This window comes from Myotis lucifugus, unplaced genomic scaffold (assembly GCF_000147115.1).
Source record: "Myotis lucifugus unplaced genomic scaffold, Myoluc2.0 scaffold_2509, whole genome shotgun sequence".
Classification (NCBI taxonomy): Eukaryota; Metazoa; Chordata; class Mammalia; order Chiroptera; family Vespertilionidae; genus Myotis; species Myotis lucifugus.
The window spans coordinates 977-22,746 of NW_005873557.1; the positions used below are offsets into that span (position 1 = coordinate 977).

Sequence of the window (21,770 nt, forward strand, 5' to 3'; positions counted from 1 at the left end):
CCCCCAAAGGGGTCGCGACCCACAGGTTGAGAACCGCTGGGCTAGACAGTCCGAACTTTAATCTGATTCTCCACCGATCCAGAGAGCGCCTGACAGATGCAGAGTCCTTGCCCTGACAGAACTGGGCGCACGCGAAACCCTGAGACAGGCTGCGTCCCAGTCCGCACCCCACCCCTCCTCTCCACACGGCTCCCATCTCCACGCACGCCCCTGGCCCCCTGCCCCCGACCCCCCCACACCCCAGTCTCCATCACCCCTCCGCCTGCAGGACCCGCCTTCCCCGCCCGGTTACCTGGTAACATGTGGTGGACAGGCGTGGCTATGTTGATGTCCTGGAGGTGTTTGAGGGTCTCCGTGTGGAACAGGCGCAGCGTGGACCCGGAGGTGAAGGCGATCCAGATCCCCACGCCAGCAATGGCCATGTGCGAGACCACCATGCCCTCCTCCTGGTGGGCCTCCAGCTGGCTCTGCGGGGTCAGGGAGAGGCGATGGGCGGGCATCGGCGGGCAGGGGGCCAGGCTGAACCCGCCTCTGACCCGCGTGGAGCTCTGGGTCCTGCAGCTGACCCGCCCGTGGTGTGTCCTGCTGGAGCCGAGTCCCTGACCAGCACTCCCAGGATCTCCAGCCGGGACCCTCCCTCCAAAGCCAGACGCTCCGAGCAGGTGGGACACACATTAGCCACCAAATGTGTTTTCATGCTTACTGCCCAGAGCAGATCAAAGCCCTCCTGAACTTCACGCTGCTTTCCAGGCACCAAGGCTGAGAAAGCTGCCCTTCGAAGGCACGGCCATGGCTCAGGGGAGAGGAGGGAGCGAGAGGGATGCCTGAGAACAGTCGCCATTGCTGAGGGAGGGGGACCGAGGCCCACCAGTCCCCCCAGCGCCTGAGCAGAAGGGCAGTCCCTTCCTGCTGTGCACCAGCCGTCCTGCCCTCCGCATCAGCACCGCTCCTGGCCTGGGGGCAGGCACCTCTGCTCCTCCAGCAGACCAGCCGCCCCATCCATCCTCACAGCCCTGCCTGGGAAGGTCCCAGTAAGTCTGCTGTGTCCGGCTCCAAAGCTTCTGAATTAGCGATCCCGGGCCTGAACCCCCAGGGGCACCTCCTGCTTCCCAGTAACTTGAGGGCAGTGGGTCTTGTTAAGTAAATAATTAAAATAGAATAAGCATCCTAAGAGGGTCTCTGAGAATAGTCGGAGGAGCCGGGGAGGCGGGGCCTGTGCAGCCCTGGGCTGCGGTTCGCTTCTCAGAGCTGCCAAGTCTAAGTCGCTAACCAGCTGGGACACTGAGCTCCAGGCAGAGCCACAAACACCCAGGGCAGCTGCCCTCTGGACACATGTGGACTTGACCTCCGCTGTGGGTTTGGTCCCCTCATCCGCATATGGAGCTAGCCAATCCTGGGTCACCAGCAGCCATCCTCATCTGCATATGGAGCTAGCCAATCCCGGGTCACCAGCAGCCATCCTCATCTGCATATGGAACTAGACAATCCCTGGTCACCAGCAGCCATCCTCATCTGCATATGGAACTAGCCAATCCCTGGTCACCAGCAGCCACCCTCATCTGCATATGGAACTAGCCAATCCCTGGTCACCAGCAGCCATCCTCATCTGCATATGGAACCAGCCAATCCCTGGTCACCAGCAGCCATCCTCATCTGCATATGGAACTAGCCAATCCCTGGTCACCAGCAGCCATCCTCATCTGCATATGGAACCAGCCAATCCCTGGTCACCAGCAGCCATCCTCATCTGCATATGGAACCAGCCAATCCCTGGTCACCAGCAGCCATCCTCATCTGCATATGGAACTAGCCAATCCCTGGTCACCAGCAGCCATCCTCATCTGCATATGGAACTAGCCAATCCCTGGTCACCAGCAGCCATCCTCATCTGCATATGGAACTAGCCAATCCCTGGTCACCAGCAGCCATCCTCATGTTGTGGTGACCCTGGTTGGGGCATGGGTGGGAAGCAACCAATTGATGTGTGTCTCTCAAATTGATGTTTTTCACTCTCCCTCTTTCTCTCTTTCTCTCTCTCTCTCTCTCTCTCTCTCTCTCTCTCTCTCTCTCTCTCCAAAAATTAATGGGAAAATATCCTTAGATGAGGGTTTAAAAAAAACAAAACGCCACTTCCATCGAAAGCTAACTTTCCAAGGCCCTCGAGGACGTTATGTTCACATTGAGCGCCGTCTTCGCAGGAAACGGCGACAATGACTCAGGGCCAGTGGCTCGACAGGATTGTGGCACTGCCTGGGCATCCCCTTCCTACGGAGTCGGGAGGAATTCCGAGCCTCGGGCAGGGCGAGGGCGCTGCTGCGGAGGGAGGCCCGACCTCCAGCCCTGGAGGGTGATGGGGACCGGACCCTCCTGGGGGCACCTCCCCACTCGGCACCGCCTCTCCCCACCACTCACCCCCACCGCGTGCGTCTCCACGCTGACGATGGAGACCTGGCCTCCCGAGGCCGCCCACAGGGTGTCCTCCGCCGTCAGCAGACTCCGGACCGGCAGCACGCCCAACTTGATCACTTTGTGCGGCTCGGAATCCCAGGATCCGTCTTAAAAGGAAGCATTTCTGTTAATGTCATTCGGATGCAGCGAGCCGGGCACAGGACCGGGGAGCAGGGTCCCGGACGATCCTAAAGAGCAGAGAGCCCCAGCGTCAGCTGTGGCCCGCGGCTCAGGTGGGCCCTGGGGGTCTCGAGTTCCCGGTGGGCACCGTTGTCATGGCAACCTGGTCAGCCGGCCGTGCCCACCCCAGCACAGCCGCTTGGTGTGTCCCGGGAACTTTATTCACCCTCAGCCTCAGTTTCCTCCTCAGCCTGAAAGGCTGTGGTGAGGATCGACAACAATGCAATTAAAAGCCCAGCACAGGCCTGGCAGACAGACGTTCCATGAATACAACCATCTACGTGTATAAAAGGCCAACATGCAAAGTGTCCCCTTGGGAGTTTGACCGGGAGAACGGGAGTTCGATCACTGGCTATGACCTGCGCTGACCACCAGCGGACGGCGTGGACCATGGTGGGTGACCAGTGGTGGCGAGGGAAGGAGGAGGCGAGGAGGCGGGGAGGCGGGAACCTGATCGGCCCTGATGGCCCTGATCGCCGGCCAGGCCTAGGGACCCTATCCATGCATGAATTTCGTGCACCGGGCCTCTAGTTTACAATAATCATATATGTATGACGTGACTTAGTCATCATAAAAGGAATTGTACCCAAAATAATTCAGCAAATGTTTAAATACCCCCATTCCTGCTTTTATTTAAAAATATGCCTTGATATGGACTGTATTACCGGGAGAAAACACATCTCCATGGAAGATGATGAACTTGCTTCAGTCCTGAAACACAGGGGATAGTAAGTATTCTGGCTTCAAAATACTGCCAGAGACCCACCCATGAGGTGTGTCACCTGGTGTATGTGGTGAGGGCCAACAGACAACGTGAAGAGCAATAAAAAATTACGTAAGCCCGGCTGGTGTGGCTCAAGGGTTCAGCGTTGACCTATGAACCAGGAGGTCAGGGTTCGATTCCCCGTCAGGGCACACGCCCAGGTTGTGGGCTCCATCCCCAGTAGTGGGCATGCAGGAGGCAGCCCATCAAGTCTCACTCATCATTGATGTTTCTATCTCTCTCTCCCTCTCCCATCCTCAATAAAATATATTTTATTGATTTCAGAGAGAGGAATGGAGAGGGAGCAAGGGATAGAAACATCAAAGATGAGAGAGAATCACTGATTGGCTGCCTCCTGCTGGGGATGGAGCCCCAAACTGGGGGATGCCCGACCTGGAATCAAACTGTGACCTCCTGGTTCATAGGTCGACACTCAACCACTGAGCCACACTGGCCGGGCAGGGTGGGGAACCTGTGTTCTGCTGAGGCCCATGTGGATATTCATAACATCATGTGTGGGCCATACAAAATGATCAACTTAAAAATGAGCCTGCTCTATGTGGTCAAACATTTAATTAATTCACTCCAATGCCTTGGTAGGGCCAGACCAAATGATTTCATGGGCCTTATATGGCCCGCAGGCCAGATGTCCCGTCCCCCCCCCCCCCCCCAATGCCTCATAGCCTCATAGGAACAGGAGACCAGAGCCCTGGTGGCCCCGAGTCACGGGGAGAAGGCGCCCTCTGCAGGCAACAGCGGCCCCGACAGACCCCACACCTGCGGCACCCGACCTAGGCCTCCCAGCCCCTGAACCACGAGCGTGCGCGTCTGTGGCGTTGGTTGTGGCAGCCGCCTGCCCGCGTGACCCCGTCACCTTGTGCTTTTGCGTAGACGGCCACGGCCCCATCGACCAGGCCCGCGTACAGGTTGCGCGGCGTGCAGGCCAAGCTCATGACCGTGGCCTTGTCGGGGGTGAAGAACTGCTGCAGCCGCACTTTCTTGGCGCCTGGGCTACTTTTGTAGACGGAGATGCTGGAAGAGAAGGGCGGGCCGTGAGCACACCTGCCCGCACGCACAGAGCCTGCGCTGTGGCCGCTGCCCGGGCCACAGCTTTCCACGGGACGCCCACCCCCACTCCTTCCAGAAATTCGAGCTGTGACTTAAAGACTCTATCACTTCGACCTCTTTCTTGCAATTTAAAGGAGAAATGTAGCCCAGCTGGTATGGCTCAGTGGTTGAGCATAAACCTATGAACCAGGAGGTCACAGTTCAATTCCTGGTCAGGGCACAGTCCTGGGTTGTAGGCTCGATCCCCAGTGGGGGCATGCAGGAGGCAGCTGATCAGTGATTCTCCTCATTGATGTTTCTCTCTCCTCTCTCTCTCTCTCTCTCTCTCTCTCTCTCTCTCTCTCTCTTCCTCTCGGAAATCAATAAAAATCTCTTTCATAAAATGAAATAGAGGAGAAATATTGGGCTTCAAAGAAACTAGTCCCTCCGATGTCGGCTGGGAATTCGCGTCAGGAGCCACGTTAGCTTTCCTGAGGCGTGTCCATGGGCATCCATGACAGCGCAGACTGTGGCTGTTTGTCCCCAAACACACGTGGGACCCACACCACCTCCACTTCCCCGCTCGCACCTCACAGGCGGACGTGACCGCTGCCTCGCACTGGCCCAGCGATGGGACTGTGACCAGCGATGGGACTGTGATCGGGGGCGGGATTGGGACCAGGGGGCGACCCACCTTCCTTCCTCGGTCCCCAGGCAGACGGTGGGGATGCCCAGGGCACTCCCGGCCGTGGTCCCGGGCTCCGGGGCGGGGCTGGGCTGGGGGCCCCGCTCGGCGGGCATGTGCACCATGCAGAGAATGCGCGACTCCACGTTGAAGCACTCGATGACTTTGGGGTTGGAGTTGTGGAAGGAGACGATGGCGATCTGGCCCATCTGACCCGTACAACTTCCGATCTGAGCGGGGGGTGGGGGAGGATCAGGAGGGGAGAAACAGGGCGTGATGCACCCACAGCCCCCGGAGACCGGCACTGACCGGGGACCAGGGCCAATGTCCCGGGAGTCGCCACACTCGACAGACCAGGTGGTATTTAAAGGGTCTGCTAACAGAGCCCCCTTTCCACATGATAATTAGGTGGTTTTTCAGCAATAGGTGGGAAGGCCTGGGCTGGGGGCTGGCTGGAGGGGGTCCATGGGGGGAAAAGGGGGACATACCTAATACTTTCACAATAAAGATCTATTTTTTAAAAATTAACAATAAAGATCTATTCAACAATAAAGATCTATTTTTTAAAAATCAGGTTATTTTTCTCTTAATTTGGATAACAAGAACAGAGTTTTGATTTTTTAAATATTCCGTATGCTTTGAAAACCATATACCTCACTCTATACAATGACACTCACACACAATGTAAAGTCTTATGAAGCAGACTCGTATCAACTTTAGGAAATCTCACAGTAGTTTACCAGCCGTTAACTAGGAAAACTGCTTCAAAAGAGAGGGAAGCACCTGGCCGGCGTGGCTCAGTGGCTGAGCATCGACCTAGGAACCAGGAGGTCACGGTTCGATTCCCGGTCAGGGCACAGGCCCAGGTTATGGGCTCGATCCCCAGTGTGGGGCGTGCAGGAGGCACCTGGTCGATGATTCTCTCATCATGGATGTTTCTCTCTCTCTCTCTCTCTCTCTCTCTCTCCCTCCCTCCCTCACTCTCTCCCTCACCCTCTCCCTTCCTCTCTGAAATCAACAAAAGGATTTTTTAAAAATAGCGAGGGAAGCGGTAGGAAGGCCCCAGGTGGCCCGCAGCCTCTGCCTGCCAGGTGCTGTGGCCTTGCCCACGCTGGCCTGCCGCCCAGTCGCCGCGGCCCCTCCTCCCGCTCGCTAGAGCCCAGGGGACACCCGCAAAGTCCCCTCCCCTCCCCTCCCCTCCCCGTACAACTCCCCGACTTAAACTTAAATGCAATTGCCCTTTAGTGGGAGAGTCAGGCCTCGTTAGTACAAGAGCTAACGGAAGGGAGCCGGCTCCCCTGAGCGGGGCTGCGGGTGCGGATGGTTTTCCTTTCGCGGGTTTGGAGATGCTGTGACGCCCTCGCTACACTTCCTGTGTTTCCTGTCACAGACGAGCTTCCTGCTCCACAGCCTTTCCAGAAAGACGGCCGACCACTGGCTCTGGGGCCGGGGGCAGGAGGGCGAGGGGAGTGGGATGGGGGCGGGGTGGGGGGTGGCCAGGAGAGGGAAGGAGGCCTCAGCTGCAGGCCCCATTCATGGAAAAATTCCTCTGAAAGTTCTCACACTCCGAGGGCAACACGCCTGTCTGTCCGGTCATCCAGCCAGGAGGGGAGGGGTCCGGTCAGCGCTGGGCCTTTCTGGACTGGCGCCCGGTAGGACACTGGGGTCCTCACGGGGACACAGGACACCTCAACGTGCACCAACCAGAGAGGCCCTGCCATCATGGCATCATCAGATGCAGTTTCCATGCGGCACCCAGGCACTGAAACTGCTAAGTTCCCAGTAAAAAGCCAGCAATGACCTGGAAGGGGGTGGGGAACCCACACAACTGAACCACCCAGAGGAAACAGCTAAGCGATGCTTGCATTAGTTCCGCTGGCTGTCTGGACTGAATGTAATCGGGCAGCTTCCGAGGAGAAGGAGAGGAGGAAAACATTTTAATCGCTGAGAACCCTACACCATGGCCTGGAAGCAGGGGGGCTCCCGGTCAGGGCCGTGACGACTTCCACGTGTAGACACGGACCCAGGACAGTGCACGTCCAGGTCTGTGACTTCCTGGCCCTCCCACCACACACCTGCCGCCAGGTGCGTGGACACGGGCGGCATCTTACCCACAGGAAGCCCTGGGCGGCGCCTGTCGGGTCCGGCCGGCCCGCGCGGCCCGGGTGGGGCTCGGGGTTGTAGACGGCACACTCAATCTGAGGGGAGAGAGCAGCCCGTCACCCTGGGCAGGAGGCGGGCTCCGGCCCGAGCCCGAGAGGCCCAGGCCACTGTGACCCGCACGACAGCGGGCGGCGAGGTCCCGGCTCAGAAGCAGACGCCACGTGAGCGCTTCCGTCTTTCGGATCTTACCTTGGACCCAGGACCGCTGGGACGGGTCGCGGCCTGGGTGCCAGGCGGGCTCAGCTCCTGGGTGGAGGTGGGAGGCCCCTGCCCCTCCCCGCCCGCCTCCCCCTGGGGAAGGGTCCCCCTCAGTCCCCAGGCGTGGGTGTCCCAGAGACCAGCGTGAGAAATACGGTCTCCCGTTTCTCAGACACGCGCACGCCTGAGCCCACGCGGGGACGTGAGCAGAACGGCACCAGGAGCACAGCCCACCGGGACTCTGGATGCTGCCATGCGTGGCACAGCGTCCACGGGTGGGATGCACCCGGCTCCACACACACTCCCAGCACCCGGCGCCACGACACGGCGGGCACGGCTTCAGACCAGGGGATCCCACGTGGACCCTGATACTGACCCTAGAGCAGGAGTGACCGCACTGACCAGGGACCCCGCCCTCCAGCACAGGACTCTGCCCGCTGCCCGTCTCTCACTCCCTGAGTGGGGCGGGGACCCCCTTACCCCCCAAGCTGGCGGGGACCCCACGCTGCCGGAAGACCCGCCCGCACCTTGAACTCCTGCTGCTTGGCCACCGTCACCGGCATGTGTCCCAGGAGGAGCGGGTGCCGGTCCTTCTTGACCTGGTTGCCGTCGTCCTCCACGCAGAACCAGCCCACGTGGTTGTCCTCCTCTGTCGCGTTGGGGGAGGGGGGAGAACAGCGTGAGGGGGGTCCCCGCGTGGGGGACGGGGAGCCACTGCCTCATCCCGGAGCGGGACCCCTTTCCTCCAGGGGTGCACCCGCCGCCCCACTTCACATGGGGTCGCAGGTGAGCGATGGGGTGGGGGGCGCCCAGGGAGAGGGGCGTGACCTCCCGCGGGAGCACCTGGGCTGCGTTTTCTTATCTTTGTTCATTTTTTTTTAGCAGCTGAGCTGTTCAGTTCAGAGACAGTGAGAAGGAAGCCTTTCACCCGGAGTGAGGTTTCACCCCCAAAGCCTTCGCGCTCCGGTGAGCACGGATCGCGCCGAGAATAAAGCCGCTTGTTTCAGGCTCACTTCCTGTTTGCGGGTCACCCTGCGCCGGGCTGGGGACCCTCCATGTGCGGGAAGGAGCCACGTCACCGTCCGCACCCACGCAGGCCCACACAGGCCGTCCAGGGTCCCGGCTCCCGGCAGCCGAGCGCGGCCCTCACGGCCACGGCCACGGCCACGGCCACGGCCCTGCTATCCTTTATCTTTAGATAATGGCTTACTATCCGGGTGTGACTGTATCTGACAGAATTCTACACCTGCACCCACCCCCTGCTCTGAGCAGCAGCCGCCTGCCCTGCGTGTGAATCACATAAGAATACACGTCGCTACATCTCAGTCAGTTTCACACACAGGGTGGGCACAGGGCGGCTACTGTTGTCCGCGTGGGAAGCGATGCAGTAACTCATCAACAATAAACGATGCAGTAACTCATCACAAGGATAAACTGTGTTCCGCACTCACAGCAGTAAGCGGCTTGCGCCCCCCGCCCCCGTGGGTGTCCAAGAGGCAAGGCTGCCTGCGGGACGTGGTGAGAGAAGTGCTGGAGAGGCCGTCCCACCTGCCTTCCAGCTCACAGGGGCGGGCGACAGAGCAGCGGCGGAGCCAAGCCCTGGGTCCTGCCGTGGGACCCAGACTGGGCGGGACCCAGCCCCCATGAACCCAGACTGGGCGGGACCCAGCCCCCATGGACCCAGACTGGGCGGGACCCAGCCCCCATGAACCCAGACTGGGCGGGACCCAGCCCCCATGGACCCAGACTGGGCGGGACCCAGCCCCCATGGACCCAGACTGGGCGGGACCCAGCCCCCACGGGACCCAGACTGGGCGGGACCCAGCCCCCACGGGACCCAGGGCCGGGCTCCTGGCTCGGGGCTGGAGCATGGGTGAACAGTCTCAGCTGACATGACCGCTGCGTTAGAGCAGTGAGGACTTTCTCCCTACGCTCCCTCCATCACAGACTCCATCAATGCCTCCTCTGGATGAGCTTCCGCTTAAAAACATGCTTAGGGAGCCCGGCCGGCATGGCTCAGGGGGTGAGCATTGACCTATGAACCAGGAGGTCACAGTTCGATTCCTGGGGTCAAGGGCACAGGCTCAGGTTGTGGGCTCGACCCCCAGTGGGGGCGTGCAGGAGGCAGCCGATCCATGATTCTCTCTCATCATTGATCTCTCTCTCTCTCTCTCTCTCTTCCCACCCCCCTATCTCCTCCTCCCTTCCTCTCTGGAATCAGTAAAAACATATCTTTAAAAAACAAAACAAGCCATTCTCAGGGGGATGAACGGTCATGGTCAGGGTCTCCTCCCCTCCCCCCCACCCCCGACTGTCTCTCAGGCACCTATTTCGTCTGAAGCAGGGAGCTTGGACCTTTGGTCTAGGGGACACGCCTCATCTAGGGACACCCCTCGTCTAGGGATGCACCTTATCTAGGGACGCACCTTATCTAGGGGACATGCCTCGTCTAGGGGACGCGCCTTACCCAGCGCAAGCTTGGCCATCTGCAGGCTGCTGAGCCAGGACTCCTTGCAGGCGGGCGTGAAGGTGCTGAACACGGCCGTGAAGAAGGTGGGCCGCCCGGACCTGCGGGGACAGAGGGGTCAGGTCTCAGGGCCTCAGCGCGGCGGGTCCCGTGCCCGTCCCGCATGGCCCTCCCCGTGCCCATCCCCGGGAGGGCGGGCGGACACTCACTTGTCCTGCTTGCCCGGGAGCTGCAGCTGGAGCCGGCAGCAGTCGGCCGCGCGGATCTCCTCCTCCTTCCGCAGGACCAGCCTCTGCAGCCCGGACGCCCAGTCGTGGGCCACGGCCTGGTTCAGGTTCTAGGCGGACACGCGTGCATCTCACTTTCACTTTTCTTCCTTTATCTTTGTCGATAGTGTGACAGAGGCCCCTTCTGCCCCACTGACCGCTCCAGCCCCACCCCCCGCCCCCCACCCCATCCTCTGTGCCTGTGGGCTGTGCCTATGTGCACACCAGGTCTTTGTTGCTCTCTCCCCACCTAACCCCCTGCCTTTCCTCTGAGATTCTCAGCCTGTTCCATGCATCTCTGGGTATATTCTTAAAATATATTTTTATTGATGACACAGAGGACGGGAGAGGGAGGGAGAGATTGAAACATCAATGATGAGAGAGAATCATTGATTGGCTGCCTCCTGCACACCCCCCACTGAGGATCAAGCCCACAAACCAGACATGTGCCCTTGACCGGAATCGAACCCGGGACCCTTCAGTCCGCAGGCTGACACTCTATCCACTGAGCCACACCAGCCAGGACATGGATGTTTTCTGTTCATCAGTTCATTGGGTTCATTAGACTCCACATATGAGTGAGATCGTGTGATACTGGTCTTTCTCTGACGGGCTTATTCCCCTTCGCTGAGGAGAGGCTGGGGGGGGAAGCTGGTGGGGAGATGCAGCGCATTCTAGTGAGTGAGATGGGACCATGTGAGGGGTTGGGAGGCTGTGGGCAGCAAGGCTGTCACACGGAAACCTGGGGTCCGACAACGAGGAAGAGAGCCTGGGAGGCGGCCGTGTGGTGGTGCTGAGCGTTTCCATGACAACTCACCCCTGGGGTCTGCGAAGGGACGCTGCCCCCCCTCCCCTCCCCCTCACCACAACCTCGTCGGGTACCCCCCGCGAACCCGGGCGGCTCCAGCCGGAGGCAGACAGAGCCCAGGCCGGCGGCCGGGCCTCACCTGGTAGTGCCCCCGCAGGTCCCCGACGAGCTGCGCGATCTGCCCCACCACGTTGAGGTCGTGCAGCAGGTTCTGCAGGTCCTGGTACAGCTGCCCGGGCCCCACGTGGACTCTGTCTGCAAAACACGCACAGGAGGCGGCGGCTGGGCCGCGCCCGCCACTGCCCGGGAGGAAGACGGGGGATGAGTGCCCGCTCGCTTCCAGGTTTAAACAGGAAACACATTCAAGCATTTGGAAATGTTAGCTTTTCTTTTTATTTTGAAACTAGAGGCCCAGTGCATAACGTTTGTGCACTAGGGGGGGGGGGTGTCCCTCAGCCGAGCCTGTGCCCTCTCACAGTCCGGGACCCCTTGGCGGACATCCTTAGCGCTGCCTCGGGGGTGGGAGAGGCTCCTGCCATGCCCGCTGCGCTCCCCAGCCATGAGACTGGCTTATGGCTGAGCGGCGCTCCCCCTGTGGGAGCTCACTGACCACCAGGGGCAGCTCCTGCGTTGAGCGACCAGTAGTTCTGCTGTTTGGTCAATTTGCATATTAGCCTTTTATTATCTGGGATAACTTCAGATTTACAGAGAACTTGCACTCCCCAGGTTAAAACCTCTCAGAACCTCAGCACCTCCGTCACCACGGAAACCATCCCATGGGCCCGGACTGGGGGCACCTGAGCTCAGAGCCGCCCGTGTGCAGACGGCCTCCTCCTGTCCACTCTCCGTGGAAATGCACGGCCGGGGCCCCGGCTCCAGATCCAGGCAGAAAGGAGAGCCTTCAAGGCCAATAAAGTAGCCATTTCCTAGACCCTGTGTCTCCGCAGGTCCAGCTGCAGGGCAGTGACCAGTGCCCAGCCTGGGGCCGGGGAGGCGCCGGGCGCTGGCCCAGTGAGCCCAGCAACTCATCACACACGCGTCCGCCGAGTTTGTCAGTCAGGGAAAGTGTGTGTGATGAGCTAAAAATATTTCACATTAAACATACTGCTTCACTTAAGAAAAAGCAACAATAAAGTTGGCCCAGCTGGTGTGGCCCAGTGGTTGAGCATCCACCTGTGAACCAAACAGTCACATTTCGATTCCCGGTCAGGGCACGTGCCCGGGTTGCAGGCTCGATCCCCAGTGTGGGGTGTGCAGGAGGCAGCCGATCAGTGATTCTCTCTCATCATTGATGTTTCTTTCTGTCGCTCTCTCCCCCCTCTCTCTCTAAAATCAATAAAAATATATATTAAAGAATAAATTTTAAAAATCTACAGCCTGGAGACTATTTATAAATAACCGCGAATATGATGCAACGGCTGAAGCATTTCCAAAGTGTGTGATGCCTTTGTCTCACTTTCCTTTGTGAAGTTCACAGCCCAGGGCCCCCCATGGCCGGGGAGGCGCCAGGCGCTGACCCGCAGCAGAGCCAGCCCCAGACCAGGGCTCGCTGGCCATCGAGTCGGTGCACATGCAGGGCGGGAGCCTGCGTCCTAACTGCCACGGACACGCACACAGAACGGCCCACATGTAGGGGCTGCACGGGGAACCCCACGGGGCCACTGCCCACCCCAGAGACAAGTCCGAGGTCAGCACCCAACCCGGCAGGTCAGCCTGTCCGCTGCCCACGCCAACGACAGTGTCACCCACAAGGTTCCCACATCTCGTGTCCAGGCTGCTCTGCCCACGCCGCCCACGCCGACAGCGAGGTCACTTACGTGGCTTGGCGTTGGCCACCACGGCCAGGCTCTCGGGGGGGTGCTCGGCGGCGCCCTCGGGGTGGCCGTACTCAACGACCGCCACGTGGCCCAGCGGCACGCTCCACTTCAGCAGGTGCCTCTGGCTGGCCGGCAGCAGCGCGTGGCTGTCCGGGCCCGTCCTGCAACGACAACCGCGACCGCGGCGTGAAGGCGCGAGACTTCCCACCCGCAGGTCCCCAGTGGGAGGCCCCGGAGCTGTGCCCCCCCGCCTCCCGCCGAGCCTCTGGTGCTCTCGGGAGCAGGCACCACCTGCTGCATGACGAGGCTTCCCATCAGGTGAGCGGGAGGGCTCCGTCCACGGTCTGCCCCGGAGAGTCCGGGAGCGAGACAGGACAACCTCCCGAGAGGACGGGAGTGAGACAGGACAACCTCCAGAGAGCCCGGGGGAGCGAGACAGGACAACCTCCCGAGAGGACGGGGGAGACAGGACAACCTCCCGAGAGGACGGGGGAGACAGGACAACCTCCCGAGAGGACGGGGGAGACAGGACAACCTCCCGAGAGGACGGGGGAGACAGGACAACCTCCCGAGAGGACGGGGGAGACAGGACAACCTCCCGAGAGGACGGGGGAGACAGGACAACCTCCCGAGAGCCCGGAGAATGCATGGCTGCGCCTGGAGGCCACCGGAGCAGACGCCGAGGGTCCCGCGAGCACTGCCAACGGGAAACTCCTGTGGGGAGCCCTCCTCCCACTGCCTCCCCGGGGCCAACGCTCACGGTCCTTCTTTACTCTCAGGCACAGCGTAACCCTGTTGGTAACATCAAACCACACCACAGACTCCATTTCCAAAGTGTGTGATGCCTTTGTCTCGCTTTCCCTTGTGAAGTTCACAGCCCAGGGCCCTTCATGGCCAGGGAGGCGCTGGGCGCTGGCCCGCAGCAGAGCCAGCCCAGACCAGGGCTCGCTGGCCATCGAGTCGGTACGTATTGAGGCCCTGGCTGGTGGCTAAGTGGTTAGAGCATCGGCCCCGCACCAAAGGGTCGCAGGTTTGATTCCTGGTCAAGGGCATGTGCCTGGCTTGCAGGTTCGAGGCCTGGCCCCAATCAGGACACATGTGAGAGGCAACCAATTGATGTGTCTCCCTCACATCAATGTTTCTCTCTCTCTCTCTCTCTCCCTCCTTTCACTCTAAAAAAAAAAAAGCCCTGACCAGTTTGGCTCAGTGGATAGAGCGTCGGCCTGCGGATTGAAGGGTCCCAGGTTCGATTTCGGTCAAGGGCATGTACCTTGGTTGGGGGCACATCCCCAGTAGGGGTTGTGCAGGAGGCAGCTGATCGATGTTTCTCTCTCATCAATGTTTCTAACTCTCTATCCCTCTCCCTTCCTCTCTGTAAAAAAATCAATAAAATATATTTTTAAAAATAAATAAATAAAATAAAAAATAAAATAAATCAATGGAAAAAATATCCTCAGGTGAGGATTAACAACAACAAAAGAAAAACATTGCATATGTAGAAATTAAATTTTTACAAAATCTCATGACCCACACAGATTATTTCCTTCTTTGTCACACAAGGAGCAAACATGCAGAAAAACACAGAACACACGTACGGTCAGGGGAGAACGCCGGAGAAAGCATGTATGAAAGCGTGTGTATGTGTGCGCGTGTGTGTGTGTGCGTGTGTGTGTGTGTGCGTGCGTGTGTGTGTCTAAGGAGAAATGACCCCCGTCTGCCCTAATTTCTACCAGCACTGCCTCGGCGGCTCCTGGGGATGCCTGGAAGGAAGCGGTTCGTGGGTGGTTCGAAGCGTGTCCCTCCCTCATGGAGGTGGCCGGGAGGGGTGAGAGCCAGCAGGCCACTCGCTCCCGAGCAGGGGCGGCCTTGAGGCGGGCTCCGGCCGGTCCTTACCGGGCGCTGACCGTGACGCACATGAGCACGTCGGTCAGCATGAGCAGCCGCCGCTCCTTCGTCTTGAGGACCTCGCCGCGGTCGTTGTACACGGTCTCGATCACGTCGTCGGACCGGATGAGGTGCCGGCTCCCACTGCTGAGAAGCTGGACATTCACGGTCACGCTCGCCACGGCCGCCACGGTCGCGGTTAAGAAAAGGGAGAGGAGCGAGCGTCCAAGCGGTGCAGGGCAGCGGGGGCTTCAGACCCGTCTTGGGGGAGGGGGGGGGCACCCGTCGCCCTCAGGCCAGCGCTGGGCGCTCAGAGCGCGGCTTTTCACCCTACAGCTCCCTGGACGGGTTCCAGGCCCTCTCACAGCGAGAGGGCCCACATCCCTGCGACACACTCCTGAGGCTGAGACACAGACACGCCGGCCTGGCTCTGGGGCTGAGCATCGACCTAGGAACCAGGAGGTCCCGGTTCGACTCCCGCTCAGGGCACAGGCCCAGGTTGGGGGCTCGATCCCCAGTGTGGGGCGTGCAGGAGGCAGCCGATCCATGATCTCTCTCATCATGATGTTTCTATCTCTTCTCCCTCTCCCTCCTCTCTGAAATCAGTAAAACATATTAAAATGTATTACAATAAAGTACTTAGAGTTAAAATACTGAATGTCACTGTAGGATAGGAAATTAATCCTACTGACAAAAAAACACACCAACCACGTGCTTTGGCAATAATGAATATTGCATGTAATTATTTAACACAGCTCGTACCAATCAACCTCCCCGTGTACAGCTACGCGGCTCAGACCGCTGTCACGGGAAAGTGCTTCTGTAAACGTGAAGCCGGCGCGTCGGCCTGACCGTTGCACGCAGAGTGCAGCCTAGTCCGGGCACGGCTGACACACACACATTAAACTGCACACACAGTGCTTGAGCCACGAGCGTCTAAAATAAAATACTGCCTCTGGCCGCCAGCGTGGCTCAGTGGCTGAGCGCCAACCTATGAACCAGGAGGTCTCGGTTGGAGGTTGGATTCCCAGGCGGTCAGGGCACGTGCCTGGGTTGCGGCTCCATCCCCAGTGTGGGTCGTGCAGAGGGCAGATGATCCATGATTCTCTCTCATCATGGACGTTTCTCTCTCTCCCTCTCCCTTCCTCTCCCTCTGAAATCAATACAAATATCTTTTAAAAATATAAAATAAAATAAAAATAAACTGCACACACAGTGCTTTAACTCTGAGCATCTAAAATCACACCCTGCGTCTGAAAGCAGAATTCAGTGGGAAGAGCGGCTCTTCACCTTTTGGGGTCCTGGGTCCCCTTGAGGGCCCGATGAGCCTGTGCACCCCTTTTCAAGGACGCCCAGACTCTGAAGCTTAGGCAGCCTCCGGTGTCGGGGGCCTGCCGGCTCCCCTCGGCTCCCAGGTCAGCGCCTGCCCGGGAGCTGCCCGGAGGCCCCGGGGGTTAGTAACAGCGGCGGAGACGGCGGTGCGGGTTAGTACGGGAAGCTCAGCGGAGGCGAGAATCTCCGTCCACCTTGTTCAGGTATCTCTCGTTTATGGCTTTCGCTAGCTGCTTCATTTCGCAGCGCTGATCTGCGTCTCGCTTTCTCTCGTTCAATTTCTCTGCTAACGTCTCCAGCTCCGTCAGCGCCATCTGGAGGGGCAGCCGGTCGGGGTGTCCGCGGGGCGTGTTCCTCAGCATGTCCTTTGGGGAAATGAGCAAACAGGGTGTGACTGCCCGTGTGGGGGCCGAGGGCCGTGGTCATCGCAGACGCCCCGCCCAGGGGCCCCATGGCCCACGCTGGCCGCAGAGGGTGACCGTGAGGTCAGCAGCCTCTGGGGAAGAATAAAAGCCCGTCGGGAAGGACGCAAACCAGGTGAGTCACAACATGACGGACGCTTCCACAGCTCCTTCCACAGAAACAAGATTAACTCACTCAACGGCATTGCTCACGGAAAAGGTAGCGTCTTGCCCGGCCGGCGTGGCTCAGTGGCTGAGCGTTGACCTATGAACCAGGAGGTCACGGCTCGATTCCTGGTCAGGGCACAGGCCCCAGTTGTGGGCTCGATCCCCAGTGGGGGTGATGCAGGAGGCAGCTGATCCATGATTCTCTCTCATCATTGATGTTTCTCTCTCTCTCTCTCTCTCTCTCTCTCTCTCTCTCTCTCCCTCCCTCCCTCTCCCTTCCTCTCTGAAATCAATAAAGATATATTTTAACACCCACACACACAAAAACACACTCGGTCCTCGCCCCAGGTCAGGATCCAGGCACGGAGCCCCTAAAACTCCGGGGTTTCTGAGTGACGGGGAGCAGAGCCGCCCAGCGCACCTGAGCTGAGGCCAGTGGTGGCTCCCGCGGCCGTGGCTCCAGGTGGGGCTGGCGGCCAGAGGAAGGAGTGGGGATTGGAGGCTGGACCTCCAGGGAGGGGCCTGAGGGATGAGGCGGTCCCCATTGGCCAGTGAGGCCATTCGTCCGCCTCGACAGTGGAACCGCCACGGGAACCCACAGGCAGGCCTGGAGAGGCTCGGGGTCAGGAGGGTGGTGAGCACCCGGCAGCCCCAGGCCCCTCCCACCCGCCCCTCTCCCCGTGTGTCCATCTGGTGGCCGAGTTACAGCCTTTGTAATAAACCGCCCGCACCAGTGCCTTCCTGAGTTCCGGGAACCCCTCTAGCCCGTTCCTGAACCTGCGGGCACGTGGGGACCCCAGCTTGGTAGCCGAGTGGGACAGAACCGGGACCCGCTATGAACTGGGCGTCTAAAGTGGATCTGAGGGCTGATGCTCGGGGGTCAGTGTCAGCGGAGCCGAACGCAGGACACAGGCTGGTGGGGCCCCCTCGGAGGAGAGGGGCTGAGGCTACAGGGAGGACTGGTTCCAGGGGTCAGCAGGGGTCATGGGGGTGGCCGAGTCACGGTACCTGGAGCAGCAGGATGAACTGCGGGAACCTCTGGATGGGCCTGGTCATCAGGCTGTAGAGCGTGACGCGGTCTGGACTGGACTCCTGGCTCTGCTGCAAAGAGAGGGGTCTCCCTCACCTCGGGCAGCGGGATGTTAAGGCCGTCCACGCCCAGCACGCGGCCTCGGGGCGGAGTTAGGGCCACTCAAGGGCCTGCATCCGTGTCTGCAGACACTTCCTCCACCGCCTGTCCCCCCGCCCCGTCCCTCGGGTCCACCTCTCGGCCCCTGGCCTACAGCGAGCGCGGCTGGCTTCTGAGTCAGAACCTTCAAGCCCTGGCCAGTGTGCTAAGTGGTTAGAGCATCGGCCTGCACACCAAAGGGTCTCAGGTTCAGTTCCTGGTCATGGGCACGTACCTGGTCTGCAGGTTTGATCCCCAGCCCTGGTTAGGATGCGAGGGGGAGGCCACCGATAGATATGTCTCTCTCATCGATGTTCCTCCCTCTCTCTCTCTCTCTCTCTCTCTCTCTCTCTCTCTCCCCCTCCCCCTATCCCTTCCACTCTCTCTAAAAATCAATGTAAAAATATCCTCAGGTGAGGATTAACAACATAATAATAAAATAAATTACAAAAAATAAAAGCTATGTTACCTCTAAAAATTCACCTCTTTCTTTCTCGCATTGACCCAATGCCTAGGGTGCTGTTGGGATAAAAGCCGTTACAGTGAGCGGCATCGGACACTTGGAGGTGAGGGTGCGTAGTTTCCTTACCAAGTATCCCACGTGGAGCCTGTTATCAGAGATGTTCAAACCCAAAATGGAAGAGAAGGCCGCGTACCTTTAAGAACTCCAGGAAGGCGGGCTTTGTGGAGCAGGCCTTCTTGAGGACGGCCACGGCCGCGCTGAAGTTGTTGACGTACTCGCTGTAGGCGTCCAGCACCATGGACTTGGAGAACTGGAATCGGACACGGGACACGTGAGGAACGCAGCGGCCCTGGGCCTCCCAACCTCAATAACCCCCGTCAGGGCCACGCTACGCGGAACAAACTTCACTACCACCGTGTGTGACCTTTTGGGTCGATTTCTGGGGACTCTGTTCTGTTCCGTTGATCTCTATGCCTGTTCTTGTGCCAGGACCAGGCTGTTTCGAGCACAGTGCTTTGTAGTGTAACGTAATATCTGGTATTGGGACCCCTCCCATTTTGCTCAACTTTCTCAAGATGCTGTGGCTATTTGGGGTCTTTTTTGGTTCCATATAAATTTTTGGAGTTTGTTCTAGATCTGAGAAATAGGCCGTTGGTATTTTAGCAGGTATTTCATTGAATCTGTAGATTGCTTTGGGTAGTGTGGACATTTTAATGATGTTGATTCTACCAATCCATGAACATGGTATACTCTTCCACTTGTGTATGTCTTCCTCTATCTCTTTTTTTCAACAGCCTGTAGTTTTCTCAGTACAGGTCTTTTACCTCCTTGGTTAAGTGTATTCCTCAGTATCTTAATATTTTTGGTGCAATGGTAAATGGGATTTAGTTTTTCTTTCTGAGAATTCATTATCGGTGTATAAAAAAGTCACAGATTTATGGGTGTTGATTTTGTTCCTGCTACATTGCCGAATTCATTTATTAAATCTAGTAGGTTTTTTTGGTGGAGTCTTTAGGGTTTTCTATGTACACTATCATGTCGTCTGCGAATAATGAGAGTTTTACTTCCTCCTTTCCAATTTGGATGCCTTTTATTTCTTCTTCTCGTCTGATCGCTGTGGCTAGGACTTCCAGTACGATGTTGAACAAGATGGTGAAAGCGGACATCCCTGTCTTGCTCCTGTTCTGGGGGCACATGGTTTTAGCTTTTGCCCACTGAGTAGGATGTTTTTAAGCAAACGTGTCAGGTGTTGTTTGAACGGCAGGGTGACCTTATCCTGCACTCAGGCCTCCTGGCTCAGAACCATGCAGCCTGGGCTTCCGCAAACGTCCCTGGCTGTCCACGTGCAGAGATGACATCACAGCCGCCCTTCCTTACACTCCAGCTGGCCCGCGGCCCTCGCTGTCTGGTTCCACCTCCAGGACAGGGCAGCCCGCGGGGCAGCACGAGGTCCCGGCTCCTGGAATGCCCTGGGCCGAGGGCCACGCACATAGGTCCTCGGTCCTATTGCCCAAGAAGCACAGAGGCTCCGGAGGCAGAGACAGTGCCTCGCTCTGTGTTTCTCTCCGAGTCCACACGTCCGGCCGCCAGGATGGAAGCCACAGCCTCGGGAACACCTGGTGGGACCATCACGTAGAGAAGGAGCACGCTCACCTTTGTCACGTTTAAAACAAAGAGGACTGTTTCCGCAAGTCAACCCATGAACCAGGAGGTCAGGGTTCAATGCCCGGTCGGGTCAGTCAGGGCACAGGAGCCGGCAGGACGCTCCCACACCAGCACTCACGGGAGGAGCTTCCAGCAGCGGGCGTGCAGGAGGCAGCCCGTCAATGATTCTCTCCCTCTCCCTTCCTCTCGGAAATCAATAAAAACCTATCTTTTTTAAAAGGACTGTTTCCATTCAAAAGTCTGATCCAGGTAAATATTGTAGGAAGGGGCTGGAGAAAAAGTGGAGGCGACGACAGAGGAAATGTCCGATGTTTCTGTTTCCATATCAACGGCCGCAGGGGCTGCACGCAGATCCCCCCCACGAGCTCGGTGCCTCCTGCTGTCCCAGAGGAAGGAGAGGTGTCACATGCGGCCACAGCGCCCACGCAAGTCCACGGGCACGGGCCGTGCAGCTGCGCCCTTTGCCGGCGCCCTTGGTCCACGCCATCCAGCCAGCCCGCCAGCCATCCATCCATCGGCGCCGCTCTGTTCCCCGCAGGCTCCTGCGCCTGAAGGGAAGCTTGTGGGTCCCAAGGCGCCGAAGTCGGGAACGGACCGAGGACAGAGGCTCAAGGCCCAACGCTACCTCGGGCTGCGGCGTCCGGGCAGCTGGCTGAGGGCCGTGCCCAGGAACGGCCGCAGCCTGCACCCCCTCCACCGGCCCCAGGGCTCAGCGTTGGCACTCGGAGCTCCGGGCGGAGCAGGGGCTGAGGGGACAGGCGGGTGTGCTCAGCCAGCTCCCCACGTGCCCAGGAGGGGACGGGCTACAGAGAGGGACGGCCTCACGCAGGCTCCCCGACCCCCGCCCGCACGGTGACGGCACAGCCGGGCTCAGCCTGTCAAACCCCCTGCTGCTGCGTGGAGACTCTTAGACCCCCCGTCCCCGAGCCTCCGCGGACAGTCACCCCTGTCGCCCCGGAGAGGCAGGTGTGGACCATCCTGCGGGCCCTCCCGGGGAGGCAGGCGGCCGACCGTGAGGACAGCACCGTCCCCGCTGGAACAGCAGGGCGGGCCGGGTGGCCGGCACTCACCGAAGCCACGAAGACGTCGCCGATCATCTCCACGGCGTCCCACTCGGCCACGCGGCTGGCCAGCGCCATCTGGAACAGGCGGTGGCACTGCCGCACCTCCCGGAGCCGGTGGAACACCACCCGCAGCTTCCGCTCGCTCAGCACCCGCGGCTCCATCTCCGCCAGCGGCCGCTCGTACTGCTGGGAACCGAGAGAGAGGAAAGGGGATGGGGGAAGCGTGGAGAGAGTGTCGGTTACAGGGATTCCAAAACATGCCACTCCGCGTATTGTTTGTTTATTATTTATTTACTTTTAATCCTCACCCGAGGCTATTTTCCCATTGATTTTTAGGGAGAGTAGACGAAAGAGAGGGAGAGACAGAGAGAAACATCCATGTGAGAGAAACACATCAATAGGTTGCCTCCTGCATGCACCCCGACCAGGGACCAGGCCGGGGAGGAGCCTGCAACCCAGGTACGTGCCCTTGACCGGAATCGAACCCAGAACCCTTTGGACCACAGGCCAGTGCTCTATCCACTGAGCAAACTGGCTGGGGCTCAACTTATTTTTAGATTAAAAAACGTTATTAACGCGTTCCTACAGATGGAACCACGGCAGCAGCCTCCAGCGTTTCGCTATCCAGAGCATTTTGTCGGCGGCTGCGTCAGAGTTAAAGTTAGAGAGGCCTTTGTGAGCAGGTGGACGGCGAGCGACAGTACCTCCAGGATCCGCGTGAGGGCGTCCACGTAGTTCTTCTCGCTGTCGACAATCGAGCCCAGAATGTACCTCCTGACCACC

General features: G+C 59.1%; 1 protein-coding gene across 1 annotated transcript; it reads right to left on the bottom strand.

The window, feature by feature from the left end:
* Window positions 1-239: 239 nt before the first annotated feature.
* Window positions 240-21,764, bottom strand: ARHGEF10 (Rho guanine nucleotide exchange factor 10; the record flags this gene model as incomplete). Its single annotated transcript, XM_023749034.1, has 16 exons — window positions 21,692-21,764; window positions 20,994-21,173; window positions 18,452-18,568; window positions 17,636-17,728; window positions 16,253-16,423; window positions 14,736-14,881; window positions 12,843-13,003; window positions 11,165-11,280; window positions 10,161-10,288; window positions 9,952-10,052; window positions 8,012-8,133; window positions 7,235-7,321; window positions 5,133-5,353; window positions 4,266-4,423; window positions 2,413-2,555; window positions 240-467 (listed from the first exon to the last, which is right to left on the bottom strand). Coding segments are annotated over exons 2-16 (2,148 nt in total), but the record flags the coding sequence as incomplete, so codon positions are not given.
* Window positions 21,765-21,770: the final 6 nt, after the last annotated feature.